This window comes from Amphiprion ocellaris, chromosome 9 (genome assembly GCF_022539595.1).
Source record: "Amphiprion ocellaris isolate individual 3 ecotype Okinawa chromosome 9, ASM2253959v1, whole genome shotgun sequence".
Classification (NCBI taxonomy): domain Eukaryota; kingdom Metazoa; phylum Chordata; class Actinopteri; family Pomacentridae; genus Amphiprion; species Amphiprion ocellaris.
Window position 1 is genome coordinate 23,290,288 of NC_072774.1, and position 18,051 is coordinate 23,308,338.

General features: G+C 44.2%; 2 protein-coding genes across 2 annotated transcripts; both read left to right on the plus strand.

The window, feature by feature from the left end:
- The first annotated feature begins 934 nt into the window (after positions 1 to 934).
- gbp (glycogen synthase kinase binding protein) lies at positions 935 to 3,013 on the plus strand. The gene has a single exon (XM_055013963.1). The coding sequence runs from the start codon at positions 950 to 952 to the stop codon at positions 1,502 to 1,504; it is 555 nt and encodes a 184-aa protein (XP_054869938.1). The 5' UTR covers positions 935 to 949; the 3' UTR covers positions 1,505 to 3,013.
- A 10,000-nt stretch (positions 3,014 to 13,013) lies between these two features.
- On the plus strand, positions 13,014 to 14,675 carry LOC129349672 (proline-rich protein 36-like; the record flags this gene model as incomplete). The annotated part of the gene is made up of 1 exon (XM_055013680.1): positions 13,014 to 14,675. A coding segment is annotated over one exon (1,365 nt), but the record flags the coding sequence as incomplete, so codon positions are not given.
- Between the last annotated feature and the right edge of the window lie 3,376 nt (positions 14,676 to 18,051).

The following is an 18,051-nucleotide window of genomic DNA, read 5'->3' on the forward strand; positions in this document are numbered from 1 at the left end:
AGCTCACAAATCTGTTTACATTTGCACAGTGATGGATTATTTTAAATATTTCCAGTTATGAACCTACGTACCTGAACTTTGAGAAACACCAGAAAAGGTCAAATTGAAGCCGCAGTGTGATCAAATAAGATGAAGAAGTTTTGTTGTATCGTTGCCTGCAGAAGTTAAATGTGAAGGAGATTTTTAGTATCTGGTGATTTATTCTGAAACAGAACAGTTAATCGGGTTTAAATCACAATTTGTAACAATGCACTCATCAAGTAAATGCTGCAGTTCAGGTTGTACAGTGTGTCTGAGCACGTTTATTTTTGTCCTCTGCAGAATGTGTTGGACTGAACTGCTGTAATAGTTGTTCCTCCAAATCATTCAGCACTAATTCTCTCTTTAATATTGTTGTGTGAGCCACATTAAGTGGCAAAATCTGCAGTTTTACCTAGGATCTTGTGTTGCATGATTATAATTCAACCAACTCTTGAATATGGGGTTTGATTTTGTGGTTACACAGTATTATTGAACATCTTTTTTTTAAGCATATCTTCTGGTTTAAAGACAGGTATGAACATCTGTGGACTGTTGACTGGATAAATGTGTGTTTTCTGCTGCAGCTTCTCGTTGATTTGGTGATTGGCTGATGCAGAATCAGTTCTTTGTTTGTTTTTGCCTGAACAGACAGCAGCAGACACTCTTATGTAATGTCCATTTGGACGGAGCGGAACACCGCCGGGGCTCGGCCGGGTGGAGCCGGGAAACAGAGCACCAGCTCCACGGTGTTACAGCTCCGGTAGAGGTTGAAAAAAATTTCGGATGTTTTTGTAAAATAATATAGCGTGAAAGAACGGTTGGTTGTTTGCCTGGACTGTATGACTGGAATTTATATTGGTTTACAAAGCTGCGCTCCCTCCTGCAGGGCAGATGGTACGGTCCATCTCACGTCACCCATTGTTTACAAATGAACCGTCGGTTATTCGGAGCGGCGCTGAGCAGCAGCGGAACCTCATTCATCTCGAACCCAACCAAACCCAGCCCGATCTCCGCCACCACCATGCCCTGTCGGAAGGAGAACTACATCTTCCTGGAGCAGTCCGTCACCGTCGATTCCAAAGAAGTAGACGCGCTGGTCACCAAGATCGGAGAGGCGCTGCAGCTCCACAGCAACACCGGCGGCGGCCACCAGAAGACGGTGTCCGTGTCGACGGCCCTCATCGGCGGCGGCGCAGCGGGTGCACCGGGGCAGAAGCGCCGCGGTTGCTGCATGCGGCTCCGGGGACACCGGGGAAGCAGCAGCAGGGCGAGCCCGTACCACATCCCCGGGTCTCACGACGACCCGGACTGGGACCAGATCAAACCGTGGAACAGAAAGAGAATGGAGGAGGACGACCCGCACCGGCTGCTCCAGGAACTCATTCTGTCGGGGAACCTCATCAAGGAGGCCGTGAGGCGGCTCCAGTTTTCGGCCGCAGACTGTGCAGATTTCCCCCGGGCGGCGGACAACGTGCCGTGCTGATAACGGTGTTTGGACTCCAGAACCGGGACTGTACCGTCAGACTGATTAACGATAAATTTGACAAAAGACTCATTTTTCTAATTTCATGATTTTCATCGACGTGTTTCTGCTGTTTGTTGTGGTAGCGGTTAGCCTTGCTGGCAGCTAACAGTTAGCCCGGCTAGCAGCTAACAGTTAGCCCGGCTAGCAGCTAACAGTTAGCCCGGCTAGCGGCTAACAGTTAGCCCACCTAGCTGCTAACAGTTATCCCTCCTGACAGCTAACAGTTACCTTGGCTAGCTGCTAACAGTTAGCCGTTAGCCGCCCGGCTAACGAGCGTGTTGTTTATGTTTGAATGTGTCGGAGCCTCGGAGTCGCTGATTGTCGGTAAAATCGGTGATTTTTACGATGTAAAGGTGCTGTGGAGCTCTGGAGGAGAACTGGCTCACCACAGGGAGCGTGACTGTGTAAAACCGAACAAAAGCTATCCCCTCCCAGATGACTGAATCACCCCGAGGCAGCCCCAGCTTCATTTATTTACCACCCCGGAATGTGTCCATGTGCTGTGGGGGTTGGGAGCGCCGGCTCCGGTGGGGGTTGGGTGGTTTTGTTTACAGTGTGCTGCTGGTTGTACGTGCAGGAAGGGTCCTCCTCGGCTCATCGTTGTGGCCCTTTAACTGGCTGTTTCACCGGTTTACTGGCAGCAGTTTCCACCAGTTAAACCGTTAGTTTTCTTAAAGGAGAGGAAAGAGGATTCTGTGATTTCACCCTCTTCTGTGCAACGATTTTCTGGTTTATTTCTTCTGTGACAGTAAACTGAAGATCTTTGGATTTTGTGGAAAAACTGATCCACATTTTTTACTATTTTCTGACACTTTGTCCTCCAAACAGCTCCAAACAGCAGCAGTCAACACAGAAACTATTATTAAATCTGTATTTCTGACCTCTTTAGGGCAACAGCTATATTCATCAGAGATTTAATCTGCTGATTGTTTGTCTTGTTTTGTCTCCAAGAAATTACAGGATGGTGAAAATGTCCATCAGTGTCTGAAAGGCAAAGGTGGCATCTTTAAAAGTACTTTTGTTCACCCACCAGTCAGAAACTCAGTTAACCATCCAGAGCTGCAATAATTAATTCATTGGTTGTCAACTGTTGACTGTTTTAATTCTTGATTGGAGCCATTTTTGACAGAAACAGTCTAAATTCTGTGATTGCAGCTTGTTAAATGTGAATGTTTTCTGGTTGTCTTTGGGTTTTGGGTCTTGGACTTTCACCATGTTGTCCAGCAGCTGATGGATCCTCACTGTGGTGATGTCAGCTCAGACAGGCTCCGCCCACCTTTACCTGCTCTGACTGTTCGGCACACTTTGGTGGTGCTTCACCTGTTTGGAATTCCATCGAGGAGTTCCGTTTTTTTTTATTTGTTTCTTCTCTGTGTAAAGAAAATCAGCTTCGTAGCGAAGCGTCTGATAATGTTCCTGAGTATTCAGGGCCTTTTTGTTGTCTTAATAAACCCACTTTGTTTTCCAGCCCTCTGTGGAGTGTCTTTGATTTGGGAGAAGCTGTTGTAGATGCTGTCAGTCAGTGTAGTGCTTGTTATGCCTATAAATACCTCCTGCTGCTCAGTAGGCCACAGCAGCTCACAATAACATGTTTTGATGTCGAGGCCTTGGTGCTGTTTGTGGTAGCTCCCTCTGCTGTCGCTGCAGAGAAACTCAACATCCAGATCTATTATTTCACTGACCTGCTGCAGGAAACTTCAGCCTCAGCCACAAAACCCAACAGCAGCTTCCAAAGGTGCATTATCTTTAAAAAACACCAAGATAACACCATTTATCAACCAGAATCTGCAAAAATGGAAGGAATAGTTGCAATTCTGCCAGGAAACTGAACCAAATCTGATCTTAAAATCTGAATTTCATCAAAATTACTTTATTCATATTCAAACATTTTCTGAACGCAAACCAATTGAACCATTACAGAGGGACTGGGAGGAATATCAAAGCTACTAGATTAATAAAATGAATGCAGCATGGCTCAAAAACAGTGACCAGAGGAGCAAGTTGTTGAAGATACATTCAGCATGGTGAAACATCTTTCTACAGCTGATGAGCAGAGTAGAGAGGAAACATGGAGATGGTTCAGCATCTACAGTATGAGGAGACAACACGACCACAAAGAGACACAGAGCAACAATAATGAGAAAAATGTGACATGAAATGACAGAAAATACACTAACTATCCCAAAGATGCACAAAACAACAGAAGTGGAACACAGACGAAGCTGGTGTTTTGTTCTCGTTCTAACTCGTATTTGTGTCTGCAGGAGTGATCAGAACTTCTGGAGAATCTTTGTGTTCTGGCTGCAGTCTAGTTAATGTCTGCTTCTGGCCACAGGTTTGTTCCTCATACACCTTATGGATCAATATACAATTACAGGACTTTTTGTATCATAGTTGACATTTTTGCTGTTTTCAGGCCTAAAATCAGTATGGCTGCCTATAACCAAACACCACATTGCATTTTTACAGAAAGATTCTTCTAAATATTTTATATACAATTGCGTGAAATTGAAAGTTATTTATAAAGATATTGTAGTAAACCTGTTGACGTGCGATAAATCCACACTTGGCTCACACACTACTTTATATTAAATAACTAAGAAAGCCTTGGAGTCTGGCCAGTCTTGTCTTCTGGAGGAAATGACATCATGTGGAGCAGGTCATGTGATCTGGAATTAACACACTTCCTTGAGAGGTGTTTTTGTAATGAGTAACTTAGTTGAAAGTGATTTCTCAGACACAGATACAATTTGTTATTTTCCATATAAAATTTGATATATTGCCAAAAAAGAAATATCTGTCATAATGATCTCAACTTAATAAAAAGAACACAATCAAAATTATTTTTGAATAAGCTCATTTTATTATTGTTTAGCTAATTAGAAGGTGGTTGTTATTAAAATCTGACGGTTATTTAGTTGACGTTTTAATGATATCCAGTCATTTTTTTATTAATAGATTGTTTCCATAATAAATAATTATGGAATTTGTAAAGACATGATCATAATGAACATAAAAAAAACATTATTAGTTTTTACTTTTAATACAAATGTATGCAAGATATATCCCATGGACTTCAAAAGTCCCTCAATTATATATTGATCCTTACAACACTGTGGTGAGATTTGGCTTGATGAAAATATCCTTTCATTGTATTTCCTGGTGAATCTTTTATTCTGATCAGAACAAGACACAAAACCAGAAAAAGATAAACCAAAATGAGGCCAAACTGTCTCAAAAAGACCAGAATGAGACACAAAACGAGAAAATGAGGAACAAAAACACAGAAAAGACAAAACTGTCCTAAAGAGACAGAAAACTCTTTGGTGTAATAACAGCGACTGTCCACTGGGGGGCAGCATGATCCAATGGAGGCTTCATCAGTACTCAGATTACTTTCATCACTTGCTGCTACAAACCTGCAGCGTCATTTCACCTCAGGACAGACTTTCATTACTTATAATTACTGTTATATTACATACAGACTGTTTTCCATATCAAATGTGCTTAAGCCTTACAGATTTTTTTTTTTTTTATTGTGATACAGGTGCAGGTGAGTCTAGGGAAACTGGAGGAAGTGTGAAAGGGAGAGCAGAGTCACTCAGGGATTGATTCCAGCAGCAGAACCTGAACCACAAGTTAGGAATGAGACAGATGAAGATGAGTCGGTTGATAGTTTTGATGACTTTGCTCGCCCTCAGTCACAGGATGTACTTACATACATTCTGATGTTGTAAAGAATAGTGTTGGAGATTTGCCCTTTAACTCATGTTCTCATATTTATGAAATCTAAGTTGTGATGGAACTGTTTCTTTGCAGAGGAAAAAGAGATGATAGTGTTATTAGAACGTGCAACACTTTTGTATTTTATTTTTTATTCTTTAAATTTAAGATTTTTATTTATTCTTTTATTTCGTTTTTAAAATGTGGATATCTGTGAACACTTGTTTGAACAGAATATAGATTGTGATATTGTTGAAAAGGATGGTTGTAAATGGTGGTGGGATGCGATTAAAAAAAATCTAATTTATTACGGGCTTTGTAATTAATTACTTGCAATTAATCGCATTTTTTTCAAATACCAATATTTGATGCAATAAGTGAAGTTTTTCAATTCAAATAAAATTGTGGTTGACAGCTGAATCAATGAATAGACATATATGTGTTTATAATTTAAAATTTATAAAAAATTTAAAATGGAACATATAGAAAAAGTGATTTTGATGATTTAAAGCCTGGATTTAGTTGTTTTTTCCACTGTATGGCACATAAAATCAGCATAGTAGTTCAAGGAGCTTCAGAAAGTTGAAAATCCAGAGATTCATTCTGTTTTTCATAGTTTCTGGGTCTGATAATTGGTGTCATTTTGATGCCTCTTTTCTTAGGAATATAAATTTTAATTTATGTAATTTTTTATAAACAAAAAGTTTATAATTAAGTTATTAAAAGACAGATATTTTTGTTGTTTAAGTTATTACTTCTCCAAGGAGGCGGAGCCTCAACAGAGTAAAAACTTAAACAAAACACTTTTTTTATCTGCATTTTTCATCTGTCTGCTACATTCACAGATTACTGCAAAATCAAAGTGCAATTATAGCGATTATATTCAACATTTTAAGACTTTTTGTAAACTCAAACATTGTCTTGAAAAGTGGTCTGTTATGGGATGGCTACACCTTGTGGGATTTCTATATATATTTCAAAATGGAGTTTTTATACTAACTGCTTTTATACTAATGGCTTGCTTTTATAGAATTCTATTTCTAATGTTTTACACTGTTTATGATGATGGAAAAATACTGGATAAGGGAGGTATGCAGGAGTGGAAAAGTACTAGGTGAAAGGTTGCAATGGAGACTCTGTTCCACAGATAAGAACAACTGCTGAGGTTTCATCCTCCCCCACAAAGAGGAACCATCTTCATTGCTGTGGGGCTGTTACGGCCAGCGCCTCCTACCCCGTGTGTGTGTGTGTTTTAACAATGTTGTGGCTATGCAAATCGGGCTGTGTGATCCCCACTCCCTGGTTGGACCGTGACAGCAGAGGCGTGGCTGCGACCAGGAGTCCAGTGATTGGTGCGGCGCTCACCAGGCTGACCAACCGAAAACTGCCAACTCCTTTAAAAGAGTTGGCGGTTCAACTGAACGGGGCGGCTGACTTTCAGCGTGCCATTCTGTGTTCCTGTGTGGTTGAGGCAAGATTGTCTGTGTGATAGGAATTGGGCCAGGGTTAGAATTAAATACTGATACAGCCTCATTTCATTCCAGGTAGTTCCTTTTGTCTAATTTTCACCAGGATTAGGGGTGCTGACTCCTGTGTAAGTTTTGTTTTGTCAGTTCCCATTTAGTGAGGCTTTTGTTCCGTTTTGTTTTCCACCGCGATTGTAGTGTTAAGTTCTCCTTATGAGAACTCTTCTTGTGTTTTGATGTTTTCTTTGATTTGAGCAGCACCCACCAGCCCTCTTCCTTAGTTTTTGCCTCATTTGTATAGTAACTTGCACATTTCTGTTCAGCCTTTTCTGTAATAAATAATTTGATTTTTACCACCAACAACTGTTTATGTTGCTTGTTTGTGGGATCTGAATGGTACAAACTGGGGCTGAATGCAAACAGAGGTAGGATTAAAGGTTTAATTAACGCTGTGAAATTCTGCCTGCACAGACCTCAGTTACAGTTTATTCTCCTCAATGCAGTGACATGATGGAAACCCTATAAAGCTTCAAGTTCAGCTGCACTGAGATCAGAACTAAAACAGATTCTCTGATTTATAATCTCATTAAATGGCAGCTTACTGAGCGTCTGCAGGAGGATTCACAGCAGCTAAATTCAGTGTGTTGATGCCAGCAGACATTAGAGTTTAAAACCACTTTTCTTCCAAGACGTGACTCACAAACACAGTTTTGGCTGCAGGCGTTGCTGCTGTCAGGATTCATCTTCTTTATGTTGCAGAGCAGCTGCTTGTTCAGATCTGAGGACATGAAGTCACACAAGTCTCGTTCACACAAGAAACATGAAAAGAAACAGCGTTGAAGAGTCAAAAAGAGAAAAACTTAAACTTCTTCATATTTACTGGTATTTTACAGATGCCCTCCGTTTTGTTAGAATTATAGATTATATCTAGTAAAATAACAGAAAATGTATTAATTTTAGTGCTGCGCAATGATTAAAAATTGAAATCGCAATTAATCACATGATTTTTATGCGTAAAAATAAATATGAATTTAAAAATAGTGTATTCTGCAATTTTATTTTTAAAGTACTACTATATGAACAAAAATGCGATCACATTTAGTTTGCAAACATTTTAAACAAATAAAGTGCTTTTTGACAGCAGTCTTCCCTTCACACAACAGCAGTTAAAATAGTTCCAGTGAATCTCAACCTAAACATTAATCAAATCAAATCAAACCAAAGCTATTTGCCACGACAAGGGCATTAACATTTTATCTGGTTTGTTACAGTAAAACAAGTTGCCCTCAGAGTCCAGAGCCACGATCATAACACTATAACAAGATCCTTCCCAGCGCAAGTTAACTTTTATACATCTGTAAGCAGAAACAGTCTATGTTCAGTAGCAGCTGTCCCTGTGAGAGGGAGGTTTCTTGCCAGGTCATCATTATAAATGTGAAATTGTTCTCAACTGATTTCACCTGGTAAAATAAAGAATTTCAAAAAAAGGTGAAATGGTCAAACACAAAAAAAGCACACAGCTGGGACTGACTTTTTAGCCTGTGAAACCCATGTTTGTACTTTTTTTGGCCTTATTATATAGGACAGTGGCGAGTGACAGGAAAGCACAAATGGCCGCGGGTCGGACTCGAACCCAGGACCGCTGCGTCGGGGACTATAGTCCCGGTTTATATCGTCACACATTAAACCTTCCCGTGATGCAAGTTGAGGTTCATCGGATTGCAGTCTATATACTCCGTGCTGCGTACCAGCTCTCTGTGGCTAGACACGCGCACTGCTGCTGACTCTGAGCCAATCAGAGGTGAGCTAACTAAACATGGCACATTCACTGACATTAGGTAAATCTGGAAGTCAACAATAAACGTTGAAACTTCAACATCAACAACATCAGTCCGTTACAATAATAATAATAATAATAATAATAATAATAATAATAATAATAATAATAATAATAATAATAATAATAATAATAATAATAATAATAATAATAATAATAATAATAATAATAATAATAAAACAGATTAATTTACATGTTAACTGTAAAAAAAAAAGCCAAAACTGCAAATAATTTCCACATCACAAAGCTGTATTTCTATAAACAGTATTTTGTAAAAACCTGTTTAACTGTATTTAAATCTATTAAATATATCATTGGTCTACAGATTTTTGTTTTTGCAAAATCACAGTATTCTACTGTTTTTGAAGCGTTTTACGTTCATATTATGAATATTTCCAGAGTTCTAGGTCCTTAAAGTACATAGAGATGGATCTACATTTATCACTTTTTAATGGATGTTTTCCATAATTAAACATGTGTGTGACACTGTGTGAGAAAGTGAACAGTATCTAAACAGCAGAAAGTGACATGAAAGTCAAGTTTTCACTGGATGTCTCTGCAGTTTGGATTATGTCAGATTATTTCCAGGATATTGGATTAAACTCTGCAAAAGAAAAGCCTCGATGGAGTGTGTCGTAGTTTCTCTTAAACCTCAAGGATGTGTAGATGTTGAAGAAAATGTCCATTGACACTGTTATGTTTTTGATATAATTTATTACATAAATAAGACAGCATCTGAACAGGCACCATGGTCTGCCTGTGGAGAGTTTCCCAGCCAATATGAAAATCCCACTTGAACAAAGGGCTGGTGGTCATTTTATACCCTCTGGTAAAGGATAGAATTACAACATCTGGTTTAAACCCCTACTAAAGAGCGATAACTCCTCAGACGAAACCCCCCTTCTGCACATTCCCTAAGGGTCACAAATCAGCTATAGGTTGACAGTGGACCCCAAGGTCAACACAGCATAGAGTTTCTTGAGCAGAAACATACCAATGAAATTACTACCACCTGTTAGTCAAAAGTTCACTTTATGGTCAACAACTATCAGAACTCATATCAGATCAGATACTACAAGTGAAACACTTCTCTGAAGGAATAAAGGAGTATTTTCTTTACCCCAAACAGGAGAGGAATTATTGCACTGAAGACAGGAGGAGTTTAGTGGCTACTTGGACTCTGCAGGACTCGGACTCAGATTCACCCAAATCAGGCAAAACAAGGACTAAAGTTAAAGTTATAAAGTGAAACAAAACACAGCAATAATGACCATAAAGTGACCGATACATTTAGATTAATTAAATGTGCTCATACAAATATGAGCATATGAGATTCTGTGTGTAAAACTTTATTATTGTGTGAATAACTGTAAATAATTCAATAAAACACAGTGATAATCTGGCAGCAAGGTTCCAAAAAAAAAAAACATTAAAAAATGGTGAAAACATTCAAAAACTGTAAAAATAAAATATAACAACAAACATCTGTAAAGAAGTAGTGTTTTTAGCTGATATAAATACAGTAAAACTGTGGAAATAAAGGACGAAGTTGTAAAAGAACAATTTAGACTCTTCTCCTCTGTGGTTCCGCGGTGGTGGAATAAGTTACCAAACTGTGTTCGATCTGCAGAATCTCTCTCAGTCTTTAAGAAAACACTAAAAACCAGCTCTTCACTGAATACCTCTGCACTTGACAGACTGCAAAAATCTAAAAAATCCTGCTGACTCTTGCACTGCCTGTAGACACCACAGTCTTATTATCACAACTGAACTTATTTTATGGTTCTTATCCAGGTTGTTTCCTCTTGACTAGATCCTTGCTTGTGTTGTATCTGCTCTCAGATGTACGTCGCTGTGGATAAAAACATCTGCTACATGAAATTGTAGAATTTACATTTGTTGAAATATAGATTTTTGATGTGGACATTGTTTTAGAGTTTTAGCTTTTTTTAAAATTTTGTTTTGTTTCTGCACAATGAACATTTAAATCAATACTTGTTTCCTATGAATTTGCTAAAAATTATTTAAAAATTAAAACAGGAAAAATCTGTGAAATACCAATTTAAAAAAGATTTAATATTAGTCCTTAATATATTTAATCTTTCTTGCAAAAAAATGGCAGATAACTGTTTTTGTTTTGTTTTGCTTTTTTGGCAGATTTAAATGCAGTTAGAAAGTGTAATTTAATGTTTAAAAAGAATGATTTAACATTTTTAAAAAAATAACACAACATGAATCATTTCTAGATTAAAACTGTTTTCTGTGATTTTAGGTGATATTATCTTTAATTTAACAAAAATTTGGCTAAAATCTGTAGAATAACACAAAGTACAATTGTCAAGAAACGTCAGACAAAAACCGTTAATGAAAGTACATTTTTACAGTATATGAGAGCAAATTAAAGACTATAAAAATACATCTTGAGGTATTAAGATACACACTGAGAACAAATACAGCTTCACTGGGATTACCTGAGGAAGTAAGGAGAATATAAGACATTCATAAGCAGAAGAATGTCAGAAGAAAATCACAGTAAAGTTCTGACTTCATTCAATCAGTATTTTATTTTACTTTAACCTCACAAAGGTGATGATGATGATGAAAGTGAGGAGAGTTCATGTCTTCATATCAGCTCCGTCAGCAGACTGATCAGTTAAGTTCTGTCGACTGCTGGTTTACCTCAGTTGGTTTAATGACCATAAAGAGAAGCTGAAAGTTTTCTCAGAAAACTGAGGAATACTGGATGTAAGTCTCTAAGCAAAAGCCTGATGATAGGTTTGAAAATCCTCATATCTTTACAAAAAGCTCCACAGTTACTCTGTTTATCAGCCAGAAACTGTAAAAGCATAAAGTTTTTTAGATTTACCACTTTCTGACGGTCCATGAACGCAACATGTGTCGAGCAGCGTGAGCGGGAAAAAAAATTCAGAGCGGGATCTATGTGGCTACTCACTATTGGCTGTAAGACTCCACTGATGTCATTTCCTGTCTCCTTGTCTAATCAGAGAGCAGCGTGCCATACAAACCCCAGAGAAGCTCGAGGAGGACAGTGGATCGGAGTCATGAACTGGGAGATAAACAGCCAGTTTGAGCTGCAGCTTCACAGAAACAACAGAAACCTGACGCTGTCGCTGATGGAGCTCCGACAGCTGTATGAAGAAAACAACCGCCAAGCTCCTGGGATCATCTTAGGTCTGCTCAGGTGTGCTAAGATTGATGGAAGACCTCTGGATACTGTACTGCTGGAGAAGCTGCTTGGCTGCATCATTGCTGGCTGTGCTTTTGGGGTTAATGTGATTCAAAAAATGTTTTGACGAAGGATTTGTAACAGAAGAACAGAAGCCACGATGAAGAGATCATGTGAGTAAAATGTGTTCTTTATCATCAATATAAGATCCATCTAGTATTTGTCGATTGTGTGTGGATACTGCTGGAGCTTGTGAACTTTAGTATCTGTCTAATCTAACCTAGTACCAGTCAAAAGTCTGGACACACCTTCTCTATTAGCGTTTTTTTTAAATTAATTTATTATGGCCCTGACAGTGTTTAGGACCCTGATGAAATGCAAGGAATTTTTTTCATCACTGAGTTCAATCGCATTTTTCAGGGCCTAACTCATGAAGTTTTGCACATACATCAGACCTGGTGAAAAATTTGATATTTTATGGGACTTGTGCATGCGTCTGGCAAAATGGCTCCATAGCACCCCCTGCTGTTAATTCAAACCATTCCAGGAGACTATCTTGTGACACTGATTGAGAGAAGGCCAAGGGTGTGTAAAGTGTCCTCAAAGGAAAAGGGGGCTACTTTGAAGAATCTAAAATATAAAACTGAATCTGGCACAGTCAAACTGAACACTTTTTTTGTTTATTACATAATTCTATATGAGTTCTTTCATAGTTTTGATGTCTTCAGTATTAATCTACAATGTAGAAAATAATTAAAATAGATTAAAACCATTGAATGAAAATGTGTGTCCAAACTTCTGATACTGTACGTGATCATTTTGTGTGAATATTAATGCAACAATTTTCTCCCTTTTCTGTCCGGTTTTGACCGTCCCTCTAAAAGCTGAAAAAAAATTTCATCAATAATGACGAATCCTGGGGAAGACTGCTGGAACGGTCCTGCCTCTGCTGCCAACCTCCTGTCCGACCGCTGGAGCGGTCCTGCCTCCGCCGCCGGTCTCCTGCCCGACCGCCCGGAGTTACCCAGTCCACCTAGCCTGCCTGCGGGATTTAAATTTTTGTTTTTGGAGCAGAGAGCCACCTCTCCAGCGCTGAAGGAGCCGAGAGCCGTTGGTCTCCTGCCTGACCTCCGGAGTGGTCCCGCTGGCACCGTCCCGCCTTCGCGGCCCCTTCTCTGCTGTTGGCCCTCCTGCCTCACGGCTGGAGGAGTCCTGCCGGAGCAGTCCCGCCTTCGCCGTCGGCCTCCTGCCTGACCACCAAAGCGGTCCCGCTGGCACAGTCTCGCCCTCACAGCCCCTTCTCCGCTGCCAGCCTCCTGCCCGACCGCCGGAGCGGTCCCGCCTCTGCCACTGGCCTCCTGCCAGACTGCCAGAGTGATTCCACCTCTGCAGCTGGCCTCCTGCTCGACCGCCGGAGCGGTCCCGCCTCTGCCGCCAGCCTCCTATCCGTCCGCTGGAGCAGTCCCACCTCTGCAGCTGGCCTCCTGCCCGACTGCCAGAGCGGTCCTGCCTCTGCAGCAAGCCTCCTGCCCAAGCGCCGGAGCAGTCCCACCTCTGCTGTCGGCCTCCTGCTCGACCGCCGGAACGGTCCCGCCTCTGCCGCCAGCCTCCTATCCGATCGCCGGAGTGGTCCTGCCTCTGCCGCCAGCCTCCTGCTCAACCGCCAAAGCGGTCCCGCTGGCACGGTCCCGCCTTCACGGCCCCTCCTCCGCTGCCAGCCTCCTGCCCAACTGCCAGAGCGGTCCCGCCTCTGCAGCTAGCCTCCTGCTCGACTGCCGAACCAGTCCGGCCTTCGCCGCTAGCCTCCTGCTCGACCGCCGGAGCGGTCCCGCTTCTGCCGCCAGCCTCCTATCCAACCGCCGGAGTGGTCCCACCTTCGCCATTGGCCTCCTGCCTGACCACCAAATTGGTCCCGCTGGCACGGTCCCACCTTCACAGCCCCTCCTCCCCTGCCAGCCGACTGCCAGAGCGGTCCCGCCTCTGCAGCTAGCCTCCTGCTCGACCGCCGGAGCGGTCCCACCTCTGCCGCCGGCCTCATATCCGACCGCCAGAGCGGTCCCGCCTCTGCCGTCGGCCTCCTGCCCGACCGCCGGAGCAGTCCCGCCTCTGCCGCCGGCCTCCTGCCCAACTGCCAAAGCGATTCCACCTCTGCAGCTAGCCTCCTGCCTGACCGCCGGAGCGGTCCCGCCTCTGCAGCTGGCCTCCTGCTCGACCGCCAGGGCAGTCCCACCTCTGCCGCCGGCCTCATATCCGACCGCCAGAGCAGTCCCGCCTCTGCCGTCGGCCTCCTGCCCGACCGCCGGAGCGGTCCCGCCTCTGCCGCCGGCCTCCTGCCCAACTGCCAAAGCGATTCTGCCTCTGCAGCTAGCCTCCTGCCTGACCGCCGGAGCGGTCCCGCCTCTGCAGCTGGCCTCTTGCTCGACTGCCAGAGCGGTCCTGCCTCTCCCTCTGGCCTCCTGCCCGACTGCCAGAGCAGTCCCGCCTCTGCAGCTAGCCTCCTGCCTGACCGCTGGAGCAGTCCCGCCTTTGCAGCTAGCCTCCCACCTGACCGCCAGAGTGGTCCCGCCTCTGTTGTCGGCCTCCTTCCGACCGCCAGAGCAGTCCCGCCTCTGCAGCTAGCCTCCTGCCAACTGCTGGAGTGGTCCCGCCTCTGCAGCTAGCCTCCTGCTCAACTGCTGGGGCGGTCCCGCTTCTGCCACCGGGCTCCTATCCGATCGCCGGAGCCGGTACTGCCTCTGCCGCCGGCCTCCTGCTCAACCGCCAAAGCGGTCCCGCTGGCATGGTCCCGCCTTCACAGCCCCTCCTCCACTGCCAGTCTCCTGCCCGAAGGCCGAACCAGTCCCACCTTCGCCGCTAGCCTCCTGCCCGACGCCGGAGCGGTCTCGCCTCTGCCGCCGGCCTCCTAGCCATCCGCCGGAGCGGTCCCGCCTTTGCCATCAGACTCCTGCCTGACCTCCGGAGTGGTCCCACTGGCACGGTCCAACCTTCGCGGCCCTTCCTCCGCTGCCGGCCTCCTGCCCAAAGGCCAGAGCAGTCCCGCCGGAGCAGTCCTGCCTTTGCCGTCGGCCTCCTGCCTGACCACCAAAGTGGTCCCGCTGGCACGGTCCCGCCTTCACGGCTCCTCCTCCGCTGCCAGCCTCCTGCCTGACTGCCAGAGCGGTCCCGCCTCTGCAGCTAGCCTTCTGCTCGACTGCCGGAGTGGTCCCGCCTCTGCAGTTAGCCTCCTGCTCGACCGCTGGAGCGGTCCCGCCTCTGCCGCCGGCCTCTTATCCGACCACCGGAGTGGTCCTGGTTTTGCTCTCAGCCTCCTGCCCGACCGCCGGAGCGGTCCCACCTCTGCCACCGGCCTCCTGCCCAACCGCCAAAGTGGTCCCCCCTCTGCAGCTAGCCTCCTGCCCAACCGCCGGAGTGGTCCCGCCTCTGCAGCTAGCCTCCTGCTCGACCGCCGGAGCGGTCCCGCCTCTGCTGCCGGCCTGCTATCCAACCACCGGAGTGGTCCGGCATTCGCCATCAGCCTCCTGCCCGACCACTGGAGCGGTCCCACGTCTGCCACCGGCCTCCTGCCCGACCGCCAGAGCGGTCCCGCGTCTGCAGCTAGCCTCCTGCCTGATCGCCGGAGAGGTCCTGCCTCTGCCACCGGCCTCCTATCCGATCACCGGAATGGTCCCGCCTCTGTCGCCGGCCTCCTGCATGACTGCACTATTTTAGTGACTCAATAAATGCCTAAGTATTTAATAAACATTTCTTTAATAGCCTATATGTAATCAATAAATGGCCTTTCCCTATCTAAAGAAAAACTCTCTCAGAACTGTTAAATAAGTTAATAAGTAATTACATTAATCTTATCTTAACTGTGTTAAGATAAGATTTAGATGGAGAAAAAAAGTAGAGAATTTCTTTGTCCAGTATTCTGCATTCAGTTGTTTATGTTTTTGCAGAATCCAGTATTGCACACTGGTTGGTCATTACATTTTATTAGTCTGGTTTCGCTGTTTAAAATGAGGCCACTTCTTTTCAGACAGAATCTGTGATCACAAAACAACGCAAAATTCTTAGTTCCGTGTTAATAAAGCAGTTAAAGCTTTATGTATAGCTAAATGCTTTTTTCAGAGTTAAATATACCACTCCTTGGGTGGTAGTGGCCCCGAGTTCGGTAAAGTTGGAAAGATATTCACAGATTCAGACTTCCAGCATCAATAACTCGTTAGATATAGGTTGTCAAAACATAAACAGTGCCTCTTTCCCATCGTTGTAAGGTAAACAATGTGCTACAAGCCCAGTTTTATCAAAAGTAGCTGTCTTTCAAGCTGCAGAAATAACACTGGTGTCTATGGAGTGAACAGGGTCCGTCTGCAAATTGCAAAACCGCTGCAACAGCAAATAGAAACACAAATATTCAATAACTTCACTCTTAAGCTTGTTTTATGCTTGCCACGTCCGCGAGGTCCGTGCGGCTCCGTGCGGAAAAATTACGTCATTTTCGCCCCCTCGAGCGGCCTTTCCGTGCGAAAAATTTCCGCTCCGCGCACCTCCCAACGCGGACGGAGCCTCACGGAAAAACATGGCGGAGGGCCAGGACCTACTCGTAGCTGAAGTCTAGAAATACGTGAACTTATACGATTCATCACACAGAGATCACTGTGGTAACCGGGTTATGAACTATTCATGGTGTGAAATAAAAATAACTGCTGAAATGCTTTTATTCGGTAAAATGCCGTGTTGTAAGTGGCGTAAACAATGGCAAACTTCTTCTCTAGTTTAGTACCAGAGTAGACCAGGTAGACGTGTGTTTGAGCTACACTGCCCCCTGCAGTTTGGAAGCAGACTTCTTCTTCTCTAGTTTATTACTAGAGTAGCCCACGTAGACGTGTGTTTGCGATACACTGCCCCCTGCAGTTTTGGAGCAGACGCGCACGGAGTAAACACACGTTCTCTCGCACGGATTTCCATGCGGCTGATTTCCGTGCGGCTCGTTCGTGCAGAAAGTATATTCCAGCCTTTATACACTGTAGTGTCACCAAAGTCACTGCAGCCTTCAATTGGCTCCTGTTGACAAACTGTTTTAACAGAAATGCAAATGCTGTAATTTGATTCTTTTAATGAACCATGTAACTTGAATGGATGTGATGCTGGTGTGACCACAGTGCACACATCTGATGTTGCTCACAGTGGTCCAAGGGACGCTCAGGGAGTTTGTGTGTTTGCTCAGACTCATGAAAAATTAGAGGGAACATTGGTGCTGACAATTCAGGTGACAAGAATGGCACAGCAACCAGCTGCAGTGTTTCTCGTATCTCGTGACCGGAACAGCACAATGACAACGCTGCCATGTCAACACATCGGGGCACCAGAATGATACAACAACCATCTGCAATGTTTACATATCTGGTAACGAGAGTGATGTAATGACAGCACTGCAATGTCGACAATTGTGGGGTGGCCAGAACAGTAAACTGCAATGCTGCGGTGTCAATACACTGCAATGACAGTGCTGTGGTGTCGACCATGTTGGGGAACCAAACCAGCGCAATGCCAATACGGGGTTGTCCACCACTTTGGGAAACCAGAACGGCTCAATTCCAACATTGTGTTGTTGATATGTCAAGGGACCAAAATTCTACAACAACGTTACAGTGGGTGACCAGAATGGCACAATGACAATACTGCCATGTCAGCACACTTAGGAACCAGAACAGTGCAACAACAACAACAACGCTGCAGTATTGAGACGTTGGGGAACCAGAATATCACAATTCCAACGCTGCAGGTTCGACCACATTTGGGAACCAGGATGTCACACTGACCACCTGCAGTGTCTACATATCTGGTGACTGTAATGGTACAACAACAATGCATCAGGGTCAGCACATCTATAGGGGCTTTCGACCAAAGAGCACCAGGTGCTAGGCTGGTTCAAAGTTGAGAGCCAGTGCTTTTTTGGTTCAAATCTTGTGCCGCCCCAGAACCGGTTTGTGTTTCCATTCAGAAGGAGCAAAGTTGGGGCTGCGTCATTGCGCCACCACAAAACGTGTGTACGTCACTGCGTACGTAGCCGTTCAACAGCGTTCGCGCCGTACGGAAACCCACACAACAACAATGGAGGACTTCATTGGAGTGGTGTTCATGGCTTTGCTAGTGTGTCTCGCCATTGCTGAGCAGCAAAACCTTCTGTTAGGGGTTACCCATCGGCGTCGCCGTTCCAATGCCCCGGCGATCACGTTTGAGAAGAAAGGTAATTATCAAAGATGTTTGGATACTTAACAGTAAACGTGCTAGCGTTAGCTTAGCTACT

Excerpts from the sequence above, each read along its gene's own strand:
- gbp (XM_055013963.1), top strand. The coding sequence starts at position 950 with ATGAACCGTCGGTTATTCGGAGCGGCGCTGAGCAGCAGCGGAACCTCA.